The 19,603-nt window shown below is 37.8% G+C and overlaps 1 protein-coding gene across 1 annotated transcript; it reads right to left on the bottom strand.

Annotated features, from left to right (window-relative positions):
• Positions 1-311: 311 nt before the first annotated feature.
• On the bottom strand, positions 312-18,979 carry LOC149933397 (E3 ubiquitin-protein ligase FANCL-like). The gene is made up of 13 exons (XM_090156287.1): positions 18,872-18,979; positions 16,784-16,897; positions 14,367-14,423; positions 11,455-11,555; positions 11,284-11,380; positions 11,155-11,214; positions 10,691-10,844; positions 10,538-10,621; positions 10,313-10,358; positions 9,213-9,294; positions 7,984-8,091; positions 496-567; positions 312-427 (listed from the first exon to the last, which is right to left on the bottom strand). Exons 1-13 carry the CDS (start codon positions 18,950-18,952, stop codon positions 404-406), a joined length of 1,080 nt encoding a protein of 359 aa, XP_090012413.1. The 5' UTR covers positions 18,953-18,979; the 3' UTR covers positions 312-403.
• Positions 18,980-19,603: the final 624 nt, after the last annotated feature.

The following is a 19,603-nucleotide window of genomic DNA, read 5'->3' as shown; positions in this document are numbered from 1 at the left end:
TTTTTTATGCGGTTTTCGCCATAAATTTTAGTTTTTAATGGGCTATAGGGCTATCTAACTGGTTAAAGCTTGACCGTTCCCCTTTAATCAGTTCAATCACAATTTAGTCGTTGCAAACATATTTCAGTAATATTCACTGTATTAACCTAGCTGATTATTATTACTATTATTATTATTATTATTATGTTTAATGATTTTATTCACGATTTAACCTTTATAAACCCTTTGTTAGTGTCTTCATAATCTGATCATACAAGTAAACTAAATCAATAATTTATTTTATTCATCATTTACTGTGAAGAGTACGTTTATTGGATTTAAAATAAACTTTTACAAAATATAAAGTTTTTATTACCACAAAATAAATCAGATATTAATGAAAAGTATTATAAAAATTGACATATCACTTTTCTTGAATAGTTATTTCCTATAAATACAAAAATATATATATTTATTTTTGGGATCATTTATTCAAATGTGGAATCATAACGGTACCTGTCCGCAGTAGGGACAAACTCCTTTGTAACAGTTAAAAGTGTGTCTTGCATTCGGTATTGAACTGAGCCACTGTCCACAAAATAAGATAAAAATTAATAAATCAAAATATTTACTTCGCCAAAGGTTACATATTAAACAAAGGTCAATGGAAGCATTTTGGAAATGGGTGATATTCTCGAAGTTAAATTTGTAGAGGGAAATTGATTTAAAAGTAGAAGCACTAAAACTTCGGCAGCACTGGAGAAGGCTGGTGGGTTTATCGATTTTTTTATTTTTTTAAATCTCAGCGTAAATACTAACGCCATCTATCAAGATTATAATACAAATGATAAAAGATAATAACAGAATTATATTTATTGGATTAAATCAGATTTGTGTGTTTAATTGATTTGTTTTACGTTTTACCATACGCGTATAATATTGTTACATAAGTGTGACACTTCTTATTCTTCACATGCAAACGTTTTACTGAGAGCTATTCACAAGACAGACTGCATTAAGGGCTTCGTCGCCGTTTGGCGTCCGCTTGCTAACGCGTCACACGTAGGATTTGACAGCGCCTCGCTAGGGGGAGATTTTCTACTTGTGATGACGTCACTTCGTTACTAGCTCCCAGTAAAATATTCCCGAAAGTGACAAACTTTAATTTTGGAACAATATTATAGACCTATGGTTTTACGACCCTTTTCTTTGACAAAAATATCAACAACTAGAGTAGAACAGTAATGTAATCTAAAATGTAAATTAATCTTAATTAAATTTAATTTGTACTTAAAAACCAAACTTAATGTAGTTTGCTCTGAATTGACATTGCTACACAGTCTACTTTTGTACATTTTCATATATACATTGAAGATTAATAGGCGATTTAAATCAATAAGTTAAAGTTAATAAAAATTCCTATATGTATGGACTATAATGCAGTTAAAATACGCGAATAGGTAGAAACGTCCATAGTATTGTATAGATTTATATTACTAGATGGCGCTATAAGATGAGGGCTATCTAGATGGCAGGAGTTCTAAGTTAGAACTAGAATAAGCAACTGTGAATATGTCAGGATAAATAAATAGAATTATTTAATAAACTATAAATGTCTATTCTTGCCAATTGACAAACACAATAAATGGCGACGGATGAGGTACTTTTTCATTTACAAAAAAGAAGAGAAACGGCAAATGGAAAACAGTAAAAGAATCCACAAGCATAAGGCACGATAAAGACTAAGGCTTAAGAACCGCATGGTACACCTATTTTCATCAAACTAAGGAGACACGTTTTGCCGCCTTTCCCAAGACCGCTAAAACGAAAAACACAATTTGAATCTACGAAGATTCAACACGTTCTAGTAAAAGAAACCATTTATAAAGAATGAATCCACCAGCACCAATTATACAGAATGCTGTTTTTGGAAGATTGGAAATGTTTGATAGCCGAATTGAAGCTTGGTCACAATACTCAGAAAGAATAGACGCTTACTTTACAGTTAATGACATCATAGACGGGGACAAGAAAAGAGCCATATTACAGACTGTGCTGGAATCTACAACATATTCTTTATTGAGAAATCTTGTCAGGCCGGACAAAGTATCTGATAAGACTTACGACGAATTGGTAACTACATTGAATAATCACTTCAATCCCAAACCATCAAAGATTGTAGAAAGATTGCAATTCAACAACCGAAATCGAAAGACTGGAGAAACGATTGCAGTATACATTTCTGAACTCAGGAAATTATCAGAACATTGCGTTTTTGGTGTGAATCTTGATGAAATGATAAGAGATAGGTTGGTCTGTGGCATAAATGATGTCCAAATGCAGAAACGATTACTTGCGGAAGATGATACTCTTACTTTGGCTGATGCGATTAAGATTGTACAAGCTATGGAAACAGCAACTAAGAATTCACATCAAATGAAGACAACGAATGGAGAACAAGACTCCGCTTCTAATGCACACTACATATCTAACAAACAGAGGAGCAAAGATAATAATCCAAAGAGAAATCCAGATAAAAAACCAAAAATTCCACAGCAACAGTCGACTGCAAAATATGTCCCTAACCCTAATCAATGTAACCGTTGCACTGCCAAGAATCATAAAAGCAACGAATGTTTCTTTTTAAATGAAAAGTGTTTCAAATGTGAGAAGATCGGACATATTTCCAAAGCATGTCAAGCAAATGTTCCATACAAACTAAAAATGAATGCGGTCTCACAGCAAAGACCTCAGAGTCGTGCACACCACATAACAAATGACGATAAATCCAATTCCAAAGAATATGATTTTCCTGTCTGCACTATAAGAGATGTAATGGAAGAATTGGATACTCCGACTCCACCACCCGATATCATCACATGCAACGTCAATGGAAAAAGAGTTAAATTTGAAGTTGATACTGGATCAGGGCATACTATGATAAACATAGATGAATTTCACAAAATTCCGAATAAGGGAATTATCAAGAATTTCACCAAGACTTTACGCTCCTACACTGGCAATACCGTAAACGTTATTGGTAGCACGAATGTGAAAGTTCAATACAATGCAAGGGAAGCTAAATTGCCAATCCTACTTGTTAAAGATGAAGGTCCAAACCTCTGTGGTAGAAAGTGGTTATATTCGAGTCTGCAGATTTTACCGTCAATAAATGAAGTCCAAGTTAATCATCTTGATAAAATTGATTCCAAATTAGATCAAATTCTTAAAGACCATGAGAAAGTTTTTAGTCCGGGTTTAGGGAAATTGAAGGGTGTGAAAGCGCATTTATATGTAAAATCTGACGCAATTCCAAAATACTGTAAGGCACGAACAGTACCATACTCCATGACTGAGAAGGTTGAAGCTGAGTTAGAACTACTAGAAAAAGACGACATCATCGAAAGAGTTCCCTTTTCCAAGTACGCTTCGCCTATTGTAACAGTAGTAAAACCGAATGGATCGTTACGAATTTGTGGAGATTACAAGTCTACGACAAATCCTAATATCAACACTGAAGTTTTTCCACTGCCCAGAGCCCAGGATATTTTTTCGAAATTCGCAAATTGCAAATATTTCACCAAAATTGATTTACGCGATGCGTATAATCAAATTCCACTGGACAACGAATCCCGATAATTGACTACAATAAATAAATCAAAGTTGCTTTATCAATATAAACGCTTACCCTTTGGCATATCATCAGCTTCCGCGATTTTTCAACGCCATATGGAAATGGTTTTGCAAGAGATGGAAAAAACATCGCCTTTCCAAGATGATATTTTATTTGCTGCTCCAACTGAAGAGGACCACTACCAGCAAATTGAAGAATTCTTGTCAATTATAGGGAAAAATAATTTGAAGTTAAGAAGAGAGAAATGTCATTTTTTCGTGAAAGAAATCGAATTTCTGGGACACCGTTTAGATGCTGAAGGACTTCACCCGTTGAATTCAAAAATGGAAGAGATTATGCAAGCACCAGCACCAGAAAACATTGAGACTTTACGCTCCTTTTTGGGAATGATCAATTACTACGGACGATTTTTACCAAACCATTCATCGACTCTAGCACCTCTTCACAAGCTCTTACACAAGGATACACCATGGGTATGGGGAGAAAAAGAAAAGAGAGCTTTTCAACAAGCAAAGACATCCATGAAAAACTCAAAAATGCTTGTGCATTATGACATTGATAAAGAAGTTTTTCTTTCTTGTGATGCTTCTCCGTATGGATTAGGAGCCGTCATATCTCATATGGTTGCAGATTCAAATGGTGACAAAGAAGAACGTCCAATAGCTTTTGCGTCCCGTAGTTTGACCGCTGCTGAAAAAAATTATTCCCAATTGGAAAGAGAAGCGCTTGCAATAATTTTTGCAGTAACAAAATTTAAAGACTATCTTTATGGAAAAAAATTCACCCTAATGACTGACCATAAACCATTAGTTTCACTATTAGCACCACATAAACCAGTACCTCCAATGGCTGCGGCACGAATACAGAGATGGGCACTAGTGTTGTCTGCTTTTCAATATGATATAAAATTCAAAAAGGGTTCATTAAACCAGAACGCTGATGCCTTAAGTAGATTACCATTACCTCACACAGCCACAAAAACTCCGGTACCAGCCGAATATGTATTGTTGCTGAAGAGCATTGATGAGACTCCTATCACCAGTCAGAAATTGGACAAATTAACCACATTGGATCCTATTTTGAACCAAGTACTGCAGCATATGAGACAAGGATGGCCTACAACTACACTACAAGGAGATCTGGAAGTTTATCGAAAAAGACAAAATGAACTCTCAAACTTTAACAACGTGTTGTTTTTGGGAAATCGCATCGTAATTCCACAATCATGTCAACCACAGATTTTAAACGAACTCCATGAGACCCACCAGGGTATCGTGAAAATGAAATCTTTGGCTCGTTCTCGTTTATGGTGGCGTGGAATTGATCACGACATTGAAGATTTTGTAAAAAGATGTGTTATTTGTCAAGAACATTCCCCGATTCCTCCCACAGTTTTTCACGCATGGCCAGCAAGTAAACAACCATGGCGGATTTTGCTGGGCCAATTGAGGGGCGATATTTATTGATTGTTGTTGATTCTTACAGCAAGTGGATAGAAGTGGATGTAACGCGCTCGACTTCAACCGACGCTGTTACGAACTGTTTACGCAACCATATTGCACGTTTTGGTATCATTCTCACTTTAGTGACAGATAATGGAACTAGTTTCACTAGCCAAGAATTCCAGAACTTTGTAAAGTCTAATGGAATAAATCACGTTACAACTCCTCCATACCATCCACAGTCCAATGGACAAGCTGAGAGATCAGTACGTACAATCAAGAACAAATTAAAGAAGATTTCTGGAGGAATTACAGATGAAATTGAAATATTAAATGCTGGATTGGAACAGTTTCCATCAGGAAGTTTGGAAACGCGACTAGCTCGCATATTAATGAGTTCTCGTCGCACACCTTTAAACTCAGGGAAATCTCCAGCAGAGTTGATGTTCGGGAGAAATATAATAACAAGAATTGATCTCTGTCATCCTACTTTGAGATCCACAAATGAAGTGAATCAGAAAATAAATTCAAGCAAACCATTTTCTGATAACCCACTTCCGATCTAAAGAAACCTAAATTTGCCTTACAAGATTTAGTTTATGTCAAGAATTATGGACGAGGATCTAAATGGCGAACTGGCCGTATTAAGAAACATCTAGGAAAAATGATGTATGAAGTTGAAACGGTTTTTGGCATTGCCCGACGACATCAAAATCAGTTACGTTTGCGACTCCAACCTGTACATGTACCAATCATTCCTAATGCTGATGGCAAGAACATACCTCAAACTCCTCAGTTTGATAGTAGAGAGGAAAGAAATGAAGATGACAATAATAAGGTTTTTAATTGGATACCACAAACAATTAGATCAACAGTTCCTGTTGTTCCACCACTAATGACTCCGCTAAAAACCGTACCAACAGCCATTCCGCGGAACATATCCACGACACATTCAAGGACTGGATCAATACAACAAAACCAGAGACTGACTTGGCAAAATCATCCAATGACAGGATCGAGACCACGAAACCAGACGTGCGGAACTATTCAACAGCGCTTAAATTTCTTACCACAAGGACTCACTCAGTCGACTCCAAGAATCAATCCAACTCGGGAAGCAAGCATTAGATCATCTCAACAGATTCCGATTGTTCCGACTCCAACTGAGAAATGTCCACAACGACCAACACGCAAGATACAGAAGCCAACAAGATTCCGTTAAATTTAAGATTTGTATTATTTAACTATCTTGTTTAAGCATAAACCAAAAATTTTAAAGAGACAGTAATATTGTATAGATTTATATTACTAGATGGCGCTATAAGATGAGGGCTATCTAGATGGCAGGAGTTCTAAGTTAGAACTAGAATAAGCAACTGTGAATATGTCAGGATAAATAAATAGAATTATTTAATAAACTATCAATGTCTATTCTTGCCAATTGACAACCACAATACATAGTAAAAAAGGGGACAAAAAAGCTAAACCCTAACAAATTTAAAGTAATGATAAAACTTACAAAATACTCGGACCAATGAATAAAATGAAAACGCGAAAATATTATTGTGGATAATGAAATATACGGTAAGTTGAAGCACGGCCAAATTTTATCACGCGCTGTCCGTGCTATAGTGGCCAACCCATTCGTGGAAGTTTCTATGTTAACCTACGAGCGGAATATTTTGTTCAGAATAGGTTTTTTTATAGGCGGGGAATTCATACTCATTCATATTAAAATTGTATTATTGTCATTTTTACGCAATTACCTTGGACAAAACTTGAAAATATTAATAAAGTAACATGTATTATTAACATATGTGAAATTTTAAATTAAGCGTATAAGACGCGTTAATTACACCCGTTTTGCATTGAAATCAATATAAAAAATCTGTGAGGTTGGCGCGCCAAATTTAACCTAGCAGGAAAATCCTTGTTCATGAAAATAAGGCTATTGGGTTGGCCGCTTAAATACTGGACCCCGTCCGATTACCGACTGAAAAATAACCGAGGGGTTTGAGGGAACCTGAATTACGTGGAAGAATGAATTAATTTAAAATTAGTCATCTTTATGCTAAGACTAAATTCTTCACCAGTCTGTTTCAAACGGATTTATCTTAAAAACTAACTGTTTTATTTTTACACACGCCACGCTAGCTCGTTTCTCGCATTTTTAAAGAATTGGGAATTTATTCGAAAAATACTGCTATATGGATTTCACGTTAAAGGGCAGCAGTTAACTTCGCGTTTTTTAATGACAATAAAGGGACCGTTTCGGTCGGAGGAATTCATAATTTAAGGAATGTTATAGGAACTACTAAAAGACTAAATATCTACCATTGAAAAAACACATCTACGTCATGAAATTGGATCAAATATTGCAACCTGTGGTCAGGAGATAGGTTCCCCCTTCACACGTACATCTAAAAGGACGCGGGAATTGGCGTCAGGAATACGGTTGTCCCATACTGGACAAAAGGTTACCCTTAAAAAGAGGGGTGACTCAAGGAAAGGGTGTGAAGGGAGACCACTGAAAACAGGCGCGGCCAAAGGAATACATTCTTTCCAGGAACAACACAACAAATAAAAGAAATGTGGTCTACAAATATTTACAATATTTCACAGCGCGATATCAAAGTTGGCCGTGGTTGAAGTTAATTTCATTGGTTTTTGACTTGAAGATCTATTTGGTCCGGGTTTCGCTGTTTAATTTTATTATCGAAGACCTATTGGTCCGAAAATTTCGTGAGTTTTATCATAACTTTTTTTCCCCCTTTTTATTAAGGACGTTTCTACCTTTTCGCGTATTTTAATGATTGGTTTTAAAAAATCACTTAATTTAAATCGTGATCAGGCAACTCTGGAATATCAATGGCAATATTCAGTAAATATTTAGCATTAAAACGCATTGGATTAGGGCGAATATTTTACCTCTATAAGACATTTCGAGTGAAACCTTTGTCTGCAAGCGCAACTTTCGGTGGGGATCGCTTCTTCCAGCAAATACGAGTAGCAAATGGCACACGGTTCCAGAAGTTCCTAAGGCGGAAATTAACTCAATTACGTTTCAAACTTAACAGGCCACACCGTCTTTATAATTACTAAATGTAGCAACGGTTTCCAATTTCATTGTCTGCTCATTAAGTCATCTTATTTCTTTTACAGGGTCTACGGAATTGATGGCTAGCTAGGAGCAACAAACACAAGGAGAATGCAGCTAGCCTTTAAACACGCTAACGCAGTGATGTGTACAAATTTCATTTCACGAACCTATACGCTGAACGTTTTACGGAAAGGGGGAAGACAGTTTCCGAATTTTCCCATTTCGACGGCCAGTGGCGGACTGGGTCTAATATTTTGGGCTGCAAGAAGACAAAGGGCCCCAGCCTAAACAACTATAACGCTATCATGTTTGAGGGGCCCACCTGCCATCGGGCAGGTTCACTCTATAGCCAGTCCGCCACTGCCGACGGCGGCAGGCGCTAAAGCGTCTAACCAATGAAAACTGTAAGCAAGACGGGTTGCGTTTTCCTTGTGTGGGGTGCTGTGTTTGTTGCAGTAGTTTTCCGTGCTGTTTCGATTAATTTAAGTGAGGTTAGGTTTGGTTTCCGTTGGGTTTGGGTAGATGTTAGGTTATGGTTAGATGAAGGTTAAGGTAGGTTTAGATAAAGGTTAAGGTAGTTTTAGATAAAGGTTAAGGTAGTTTTAGATAAAGGTTAGGTCTGGTTAGGTTTAGATAAAGATTAAGGTAGGTTTAGATAAAAGTTAAGGCAGTTTTAGATAAAGGTTAGGTTGATCAGGTTTAGGTAAAGGATAGGTTAGGTAAAAGTTGGTCAGGTTTAGGTAAAGGATAGGTTAGGTAAAGGTTAAGCTTTGGTAAAGGTTAGGTTAAATTAGGTTACTACATGAATACCAAAAGCCGCAAAAGCGGCATATGGTTGAAAATTGACTTTGGAAAAATTAAATAATTGGGAGCCGTTGTTACGTTTAGTCATGATTTGAAATTTACTAATTCCCCACGAGCAATCTGGAAATAGAGCTACGGAAGAGGTAAAAGCTATAAACTAAGGAAAAATTCGACATAAAATCGCCATTTTTGGATAATTTGCAATTTCTACACTGGCGCCATCTCCCATGTTATTTTGCGATTTAACACGTACCTCGTGCGTTTCTGACTTCTTTCCGGGAAATTCTACCTCGAGTATGTTAGCGAAATTGGTCATCGGAAACACCGTATTATCCCTTAAAGGAAATTGATGTATTTAAAATTTGAAACTATGCCTAGAATCATATGTGGATAATAAACATTTTTTTAATGATAGTCTGCTTCGCCAATGACAATGTAAACCGACGGACTGACAACCAGGCCCCTCTCTACCATTGGGCTAGGTAGGGCTAAGCCCTAGGGCACCACGCCCGGCAGGGGCGCGGGGTCTCCCCGGAGGGGCACCGTTTGGTAATTCGAAACTTTACAAAACACGTGGTCATTTCGCGGAAATTTTGATTTCGATATCGGTCGTAAGGGACGGAGTTTTTGTCACCTTTGCCTAGTTTACTTTTATTGGAATTTAATTAGAATTAATATGGATAGTTGTTCTTATTCAACGAATTGTCTAAGTGATTGATTTTCTTTTCGTTTATCATGTATAACTATATACCATTAATTTCATTGCTCAACATTGTTAAAACCGAAAATTTTAAAACAGACTGGCGAACTCGCGGAGGAATACTATGCGGTCATCGTACATTCATTTAGCGTGACGTGCGCCCTCTAGTGGCGGTAATACGAAATCAAAATGAACCCTTTAATGAATCGGTAGATTAAAAATAACTATCATAAACACTGGCTCCATTTGAGAAGTTAGTTATTTTCGAATTTCAAACCCAAACGTGTGTACGCTCGTATTTCTCGCCATTCAACTAACCAACTATTTAGCCAACGGAAAGAGTAGGAATGGACGAGTTTCCTGTTCGGTAACGTCCTATTCGCCATCACTCCACGACAGACTTATCATTAACCGAATTCTTTCTGTGCCATACTTATGTTTATTATCCACTTATGCTAAAATGCATTTATTTATACTTAGGAAAAATGAATATGTTAAGACGATACGCGGGAGCCTAGCTGTGTTTGAATCACGACGGAAAACGTCAGATTAAGGAAACCACTCAACACATTTATTATCCTAAGTTTAAACAAATGCATTCTTGGCTACACTTTATAATATTTAAATTTTATTATTATAATTATTAAAAATACCATAGATGTAGCTTCGTCGATAGTAGATTATCTAAGGCTATTATTTCTAAAAAATCCAATAATAATTTAAGTTTGTTTTTGGGTGGTTAAATAATATCATAAGCCGACAGTATTGTGTCATAAGTATGACACTTCTTATTCTTCACACGCTAAAGTGGACTGTACCTCGTAATGACGACACTCTGCCTTATGACACAATACTATATACTTATGACAGTAATTTACCCTCATCAGGTCCAGCAAACGTAAATTCAGGTACATTGTTTGGTTTCTTAGGGTTGACAATTATAGTCAACGAAACCTTATTACCTAAAATCAGATTATAAAATTTTATTTAAAAATTAAGTTATAAATTTAATATAAATTCAGTAATCTTACTAATGGCTATTTTCCTCAAGCAGTCTTTGCGAGTTGAAGTTTGAGGTTCAAGTACGCAGTAATTGTCATCAATTTTGTCCATACAGTCCCAAAATAACTGATAGCATTCGAGTTCTCTTTCAAACTTCTCAATTAAGGTGCTTAACGTGAAAGACTAAGGTTTTGTTTTTATAAATTAAAAGTCATATTAAGATTCATATCATAAGGCAAATAGTAACCTATAAGGGACGCCAAAACATTTAGAAATTCCGGATTTAAAAGTTATATTTAAGATTCATATCATAAGTCAAATAGTAACCTATAAAGGACGCCAAAACATTTAGAAATTCCGGATTTGGATTAGATTGTTAAAGAAATGTGGAAAGGAGAAAAAATACATAGACCAGGCTAAAATTTGTGTCATACTTATAGGTGTTACGTTACTTATGTTTATATGGATATTCCAGTAAACAATGAATAATTACTTTTTCCAAAACGAAATTTGATGGCAAGGAAAAACTCACACCCATTTTTTCATCTGGAAACTATTTAATTTGTTTTAGGTTTGGCCCAAAAGATGGCACTTTATAACTGTAAGAAATATAAAATTTTACTTTATCGGGAAAATGCACATTTATGAGGTGTTTCCGTGCAGTCCTATCCAAAACTACTAGTTTCAATTCTTTTAGATCGTCACTAATTTCTTCAACGCTAATTTAAAAAAAAGAACGAGCGATGTTACTAAATTTGAAACAATAACTGAAGTTTATAAAATGTTTCCCAACTTTTCGGCTCTTATTTCGCTGATTTGCGAGGCGATGCTGGCGTAAAATGACGGGCCAATTAGAAAGGTGTCATCGTTCTTACTCTCGATTAACGTCTTTTCCTTTAACAGAAAAAAATTAATGGTGAAAATTAAGACTCGTTCGCCTTCGCTATAAATCTACAAATATATTTTACATAAGTGTGACAGTCGCGATCTTTATGTAAACGTTTTACTGATAACCGTTTCGGGAAACCACAATTTTTTTTGGTGAACCTCTAAAGCCCCATTTTCATGCTCGCTGGTAGCGGGTAAAAATCGACAAAATCCGCTTCCGCTACACACTTTTACACTTTCCGCTACGATCTGTTTCAAACAGATATTTTAGCTTTATTTTCACGCTTGCGAGTGGCGGATGCGAATTTTGACGATTTTTATCCGCTACCAGCGAGCATGAAAATGGGCCTTTAGTCATTAGAGAGTTCAAGACAACCCTGGAAAACGTGTAGAGTCAACTTGTAGGAGTGTAGGCAATCTACACTCCTACAAGTTCCAACAATATGTTTTAGTCGGGTTGCTTAACCCTTCTATAATGGCATAATACCTTGGAAATATAAAGCCTGAAGGAGTAGAAAGGAGTTCGGTTTCAATAGTAGCTGAAGAAACGCCCTTCGAGTCAAGGTTATTTTTCGTCTTGCGCCATCTCTAAGAGATAGACGCAACTAAGACAAATAAGAATATAGTTGCCTAAGCCGCATAGAGATGGCGTGAGACGAAAAATAGCCCCGATTCCGAATTTCCGATAGCGTGGCTTCGAGGGATGGACCAAGAATGTATTTATTTATACCTAGGGCAGGGCCGGAATAAGACTTTATGGGGCCCTAGGCCCAAGTTAATTTTGGTGCCCCTTTCAATAGCGAGCGAACCGAGCTAGGCGCTTCCTCAATTTTTAATTGAGAAATGGAAGGAAAATTCATTTTGCTGCCAGATTTAGTATGTCATCAGGGGCTTGACGGCAGTCCGTCAGAGAATGTGACAATCAAACGTTTTTGGTTCATAGGGGTGGACGCATTTACTAAAATTACTCCGGAAAATATTTTGTGAAAAGCAAATGATTAAAGTTTTGTACTTTTATTTTTTTCGAACCCTCTTGGTGCCCCTTGTAGGCTTGGTGCCCTAGGCCCAGGCCTATTTGGCCTATTGGTTAATCCGGCCCTGACCTAGAGAGAATGTCTATGTCGAGACGGTTTTTAGCCTTTCTCTCAATCCACCCGTTGGTCCCCCAGTACGCTCCTCCGGTATTTCATTGGCTGCTTAAAATTTACGTCACCTAACGCGATGGAAATCAAACGCCGGTGACGTTTTGTCTTTCCCCCCGCGCGAGACGGGGGAAAGGCGTTCAACGTGCCCGGCGATTGTCGCCACATAATCATTCTTCCTAATAATAAATAAATACATTCTTGGATGGACATAAGACACTATAAAATTAATCGAAATCAGGGAGCTCATATTCATAAATAATGGCGAATATGGCGTATCATAAATTCATCATTCTTCAATCCCATTTTATTTAAAAAAAGATCATAATATACTTGTAGAACTTGTAGAAAATCAACAGTCCAGAGAGTTCGCAGCACCTCATACAAGTTCTGATTCAGAATGTTTCAAATTAATGCGTCATTTGATGATATTATCAATGAAAATATTTTAAAGTAGTCAAAAGTTTTTAAGTCGTTTTTATACCCCCATTTTTACCCCACTAGTCAGTGACCAATAAAATAAATTAAGATAAGAAGGTTCACTAGTCAGACTGACTACCTTATGTCCAGCCCTAGTGGCTTCTGTGGCCCTTCAGCCACTAACGAAGCCGAACTCCCAATCAGTTCGTTACTCCTGCAGGCTAAAATTTCTGATAATTTGTTTATTTAACTAGCGTTATTTTCTCGCTAGAGAAGCTTATCGTTTTGGGTATGACGTCAATTCTACGTCACTCCACACGTAGATTTCGATCATTAATTCAACAAGGTGACACACTTATGGATCTAATTATAAGTTTTTTTATGGTTTTACGTAATGAATTATACCAAGGAATATACCCAAATAAGGAGAAAGTTGACAATTGGACATCGCAAAACTACCGCGTTATTGGCTGACACGTTTACGAAATATTGATTTATCAGATTTTATTACGCGATTGAAATAATATTTGAAAACCTTTAAGCTTGTTTTCCACTAGCGCGCGTCATAATGTTATTTTCTTTACGCGCGCCTAAAAACGTTTGAACGTTTCAAAGCTGAGAAACGCGTCGTTGCGCGCGCCAGTGGAAAACAAGCTTAAAGCTTGGTTTCCACCAGCGCGCGTCAAAAAGCGACACTCAGCTTTGAAACGTGCATATGTTCTTACGCGCGACAAAAAATTAACATTATGGCGCGCTCTTACGCGCGTTGGTGGAAACCAAGCTTTAAGCTTGTTTTCCACTGGCGCGCGCAACGACGCGTTTCTCAGCTTTGAAACGTTCAAACGTTTTTACGCGCGTAAAGAAAATAACATTATGACGCGCGCTAGTGGAAAACAAGCTTTACACTTAAATACCTAGGAGCAACAAACACAAGGAGAACGCAGCTAGCCTTTAAACAGGCTAACGCAGTGTTGCGTACAAATTTCATTATATCAACGTTTACACTGAACGTTTTACGGAAAGGAGAAAGACAATGAAAGCGTCTAACCAATGAAATATGTACGCAAGAAAATGTACGACTTCTGACGGGTTTCGTGTGGGCAGTGCTGTGTTTGTTTCTCCTAGTTAAATACTCGCATTAAAATCTATGCCACGTGACAAACAATCACTTTTGTACACTGTAGTTTGACTAGAATACTTTTGAAAGTTTTGACTCCTTAATTGGGTTTGTGCTATCGATACTCATAAATTATACCCAAATGGTTTGTAGCTCGTGCAAAAGGGCCGACAAATCAGACAACGAAGACACCGTCTGTGAATAAAACAAAAGCATAGTTTAGAAAAGATGTTTCTATATCCACAATTAACATAATAGCTATAAATATGACACTTCGTATTACCTCAACGCTAATTTTTTAATATTAGTCTGTAATTTTTCCAATAGGCTTCGTGCGTAGTTTAAATTTTGATCACAAGTATCGCCGCCTACCGATCGAGTTTAAAATTGAATATATGAAAGCTGTCTGATCGATCAAAATTATCTCTGCGCAACAGCTGAAAGTTTCAACCGAAAAACATGGAAATGCAAAAGTCGTCTGCTATTTCTTCACATATTCAGTTGACTGATATTAAGGTAGATGACGCTACATTTAATAAGCTCGAAGCCTATAACCACCTAAAATTCTAAATCATCCGCTAGTCTCTGGATCTGCCAGATAACGATGCCCGAGAAATCTCTACCGCCAGCCTTATTAATAACGTAGGCTCCATTTAGACGGATCAGCCAAGGCCTAGTGAAAATTGAAACGTTTTCAAAAGTAAAAATAACGCTTAATTTGGTGAAGTTACGATGAATTATTAAATAGGAACAGAAAATTGACTACTATTAACACTCTCTTCGTTTCTGAAGTCAGTTATTTTGAAATTTGAGACCTAACCGCGTTTCCACTCGTATATTATCTCCATCAAACTCTTCTGAAACTTATGGCTATTAAGTTATTAACGCTATCAAGAACGCATAGAAGTAGCTAAGAACTATGAAAATTTTAAATGCTGGCACCAAATGGTTAATGATGATATTAACCAATTATACGGCCTAGTGGCTATAGATGAAGGCTTTAAAAAAATTGCAATAATTTAAGCTTTTTTCGTATGAATGCCTAAAAAATAACCAAATCTGTCTTTTGGCTAAGACCAAAGTGTAGTATCTGTATTTAGCGGATATACCTAATTTTATAAATTAATTCAATTAATTAACCCTCGAAAACCACAGTCAGGGTAACATGAGAAATGTGGTCGACCTAAGTTTAAAATGTTCCACACGCTCTTTAATATTTTAGCGTAAAAGGCTCGAGCGCGTTTACGCTAAAATATCAAGACACGCGTGGAACTTTTTAACAAGTTGAATAAGTCATAAATATAATTTATGCTAGCTAGGAGCAACAAACACAGCACCCCACACAAGGAAAACGCAACCCGTCAAAACTCAAAAGTCGTCTATTTTCTTGGATACATTTTTCATTAGTTAGACGCTTTAGCGCCTGCTGCCGTCGGAAGGGGAAAATTCGGAAATTGTCTTCCCCCTTTCCGTAAAACGTCCAATGAAATTTGTACACAACACTGCCTTAGCGTCTAAAGGCTAGCTGCGTTCTCCTTGTGTTTGTTGCTCCTAGATGCTAGCGTATATAGCAGATATACCTAATTATTAAATTAATTCAATTAATTTAAGTTGTTTTGCCAACCGTAACCGTTGAAAACCACAGTCAGGGTACCATGCGATAGTAAACCAAATGTGGTCGACCTAAGTTGAAAACTGTAGATTCCCGGAAAACAAATGTACCTACCCCCTCGTACCGATAGGTCTTCGAGCAAACAAAAAGACGCAAAACTCGAACCAAATAGATCTTCGAGTGAAAAAAAAATATATATATATATATATATATATATATATATATATATATATATATATATATATATATATATATATATATATATATATATATACATTAAGGCATTAAGGGGAGGGAGGGGGTCGAGCTGAATCTCACCCAATCTCACGTGGAGGAGAGGGGGGGTTTCGGCAAATATCACGTGGTTTTTCCCCGCAAGAAACAGTGTAAAATTGCGATAAAACTGGATTAAATTTTAGTAGTTCCTTAATACTTAAGATTTAAGTATTTTTGTTCGATTTCCTCACTGTGATTCTAGACTACGTTCTGTCTAAAATACTAGTCTTGACTAGTCTTAAATATAAATATAATTAACCAAATTATGTTTTTTTAAATAAATCCAACGCAATCAAACACAGATTAACGTATTTACACTAAAAATACGCATTTTGAAAAATCTCACGTGATATTCGGGGGGAGAGAGGGGTCGATCCAAATCTCACGACATCTCACAAAGGGGGGAGGGGGGAGGGTCGATAAATCACCTAAATCACCTCACGTAATTAATGGACGATCCCTAGCAGCTAACGCTAATAGTTCATGATGTCGTAGATTTTCGTCCGCTAATAATGTAAGTTGACGATTTGCCATTTTAAAACACAAAGCATCTGCTTAGCTGAAGAAAAACCAGCAGTTAAGTAAGCGAGAGGCTAATTTTCAAATCAGTCCCTCGAGCTTCGAAGCCCACTTTAGAGTAGTCACAAATTACAAATTTAAAATGTACCTTCTTATGAGTAAATCCTTCCTGGGAATTTAACATTTGCGTATCACTCCAGTTTCCTCTAATTTCAACATTTTGATCGTCTGATATTGATATTCTAACGCGAATATCTCGATCCTACAGTTATTGGGGGAAAAAATAGATACATTTAGTTAGACGGTCTAGATTGGTAAAAATAAACTATAGACTAAAACATATGTAACATAATTACTGATAAGTGTGCCTCTGTTTAACATCTCTGTATTAAAAATTTAAATGAGACCTTGTTTCACAGCCACCAAAGAAAATACGGACTGGTTTTAACTTCCTTCCCTTCCCGCCAAAACTAGTTTTGATGACGATAAAACCGTCATCGACTGGGAAGTGACGTCAATTACGTCATATCCTTGCAACAAGGTCTCATTGATAAAAAGTTCTTTCTGGCACACTTATGAGTAATTATGTTATATATGACTAAACGTATTTTAAATTAATAGAGAATTGCAGCAACCCATTTCTAGGCGTAAACGCGAACGTCTACGTCTCTACCAGACGTGTTGTTCAAAATTTCGCTCAGCAAAAATTGTTTCCAATTTTTTACGACTATCTATGTTTCAAATAGGATACTGATAAGGCCACTTTGCCACATGCACCAACGACAATAGTTCGGATGTGCTGCGACAACTTTTCCTCGCGACTCTAGAGCCTCACGAACAAGACGCTACAGTAATCTATACCAACGGCTCGTTGGCTGAGGCCTCGGTTGTGGCTTTCGAGATCCCTGCAATTACTGTCGGGGCGACGTGTCTTGTGAACACCGGTCATCCCTTAAATAGGATCGAACTCTTCAAATGGCTTTGTCTTACGCGTCAGCCAACCCCCAAGGCGCTTTGGTTATTTGTTCGGATTCGAAAAGAGCTCTGACGCAGCTCTACTCTCGTTCTACGGAACCGGTTGTCACCACCATTTACGCCAGTGGCTCACAACTCTCTTGTGGTGTTCCGGGCAATGAAATGGCGGACCGTCTAGCGGGGGTTACTAATCTTATACGCCCTCCAAAGGTGGACTTCCTCCTTCCTTCCATCCTCACGGAGCTGAAGGTCACCTGCCGAATAACCATCTCATCGGCATGGACTCAATAGTGGTCGGCCACTAGGACACAATGGCCTCTTATGGAAGCGAAGACCTTTCCTGGCTCTCAAGCCATTATGCGGATAAAATTAACGCGGTGGGATGACACGCTACTCGCGCGCCTCGGATGTGGCGGTTCTCCTCGGCTTCCTGCCCTCGGTGTGGAGCCGCAGTGGATGACAGTTGGTCAGATATTTGTATACCGGTGCTCAGAATAAAGCTCTTAACGCCTACTACACCGGTGGTCTCATCATGCTGCCCTACGCCATCGTCCACAAGCTCGAATAGGTGACAAAACAAGTCATGGGTAGTAATCACCCTACTACTGACAGTCTCACCCTCGACGAAAGCCACTCATCCCGACAAAAGACGCGAAAAACCGAAAATTGGGACCATCAAACCCCCTCCCCCCCCCCCGGCTCAAGGGCTACGCGCTACCTGAGAGCAAATGTCAGGTAAGTCGAGATACGTGACTATTGAAAGAAATTCAAAATAATAATCCTTGAGTGTTTTTTTAAATTAAGGTGACTCAGTACAAAATTTTCAATATATATTTTCACTCTATTTTTATCAATTTCCATAATTAGATTATCATTGTTATTACGCTAGATTTCGAACTTAAAACTGGTTTTTCTCAAATAGGGGTTTTCAGACTTGCTCTAAGGTAGCGTACGGGCGGGGACTTTTGATATGTTCACCTCCTAACCAGGACTGGCGCTAGGATTTTCGGGCCCCAGGTAATTTTTATACCAAAATTTGGTTTTTTGGAAATAGTCAGATAATTTTAGTTAGGCACCCGTTCCGGCGGGCCCCTTTCGGAAGCCCGGGCCCGGGGTACTTTTGCCCCTCTTACCCCCCCCCCTCTAACGCCGGCCCTGCTTCTAACTAGTCCAAACAAAGTTACCAAGCCAAAAATTGTGTTCCCAGCATTCGTTGACTGGACTAAATCGTATACTTGTATATTGAAAAAGTTCGTTTTACCTTAACAGTTATAAAGCCATCAAATTCTGTCAAATGTCGGTTTAAAGGTAAAATATACGGGAAATCTATTAAAAACGACATTTCTTAACGGTTGAAAAATGTAAGTCACTAAACGCATCGCAAACATTTCCGAAATCCGAATGAACCGCCAGCAGAACCAACGGCAGACGCAGTCTCGTTAAGTAGAAAAACTAGGGTGCGTGAAGTCGGCTAGAATTCTTTCAAGGGCTGCGTTCTGTAACGATAAACGGTTGGGCCGTTGAATGCGCATTCGCTACTGTACGACTTTTCATTTCCGGTTTTGCCGTCACGTTTGGAAACGGAGAGTCAACGAAGTAAACGGCTGGAAAAGCTGGTTATTTGATTGATCAACGGCTCACGCCACTGCTTTCAGGAAGGCTAGCTGTGGACGACGTGGCAGACGATATTTTACTAAATTTACAGCAATCGCAAAAAGCGCTCAACAATACGTTAAGCAACGGTCTCAACGAAAATATTTTTCCTGAAAACTGTTTCCTCTCCGTTGATTCCTACTGAACGCAGCCAAGGTGGAAATTCTTACCAATGTTGTAGTTTTCTTGCCAAATTGAGGCACCTGCGAGGACACAGTCATCGGTAGCAGAAGTGTACATCATACGGTATACACCATTGAAATCTCATAGAACGAGTCTGCTTATCAGACGAAAATCAAGCCGTTTATGAACTTCTTGGGGCTTTATTAGCGTTTTGCAA

Source organism: Leiobunum rupestre, chromosome 8 (genome assembly GCF_980474605.1).
Source record: "Leiobunum rupestre chromosome 8, qqLeiRupe1.1.hap1, whole genome shotgun sequence".
Classification (NCBI taxonomy): domain Eukaryota; kingdom Metazoa; phylum Arthropoda; class Arachnida; order Opiliones; family Sclerosomatidae; genus Leiobunum; species Leiobunum rupestre.
This window is presented reverse-complemented; position numbering and strand designations above follow the sequence as displayed.

Excerpts from the sequence above, each read along its gene's own strand:
- LOC149933397 (XM_090156287.1), bottom strand. The coding sequence starts at position 18,952 with ATGTCGTTTTTAATAGATTTCCCGTATATTTTACCTTTAAACCGACAT. Across the intron at positions 10,845-11,154 it reads CAAATTTCGTTTTGGAAAAA|TCTTTCACGTTAAGCACCTT; the intron begins GTAATTATTCAT and ends ACAAAACCTTAG. Across the intron at positions 10,359-10,537 it reads GTTTGCTGGACCTGATGAGG|AAATAATAGCCTTAGATAAT; the intron begins GTAAATTACTGT and ends TGGATTTTTTAG.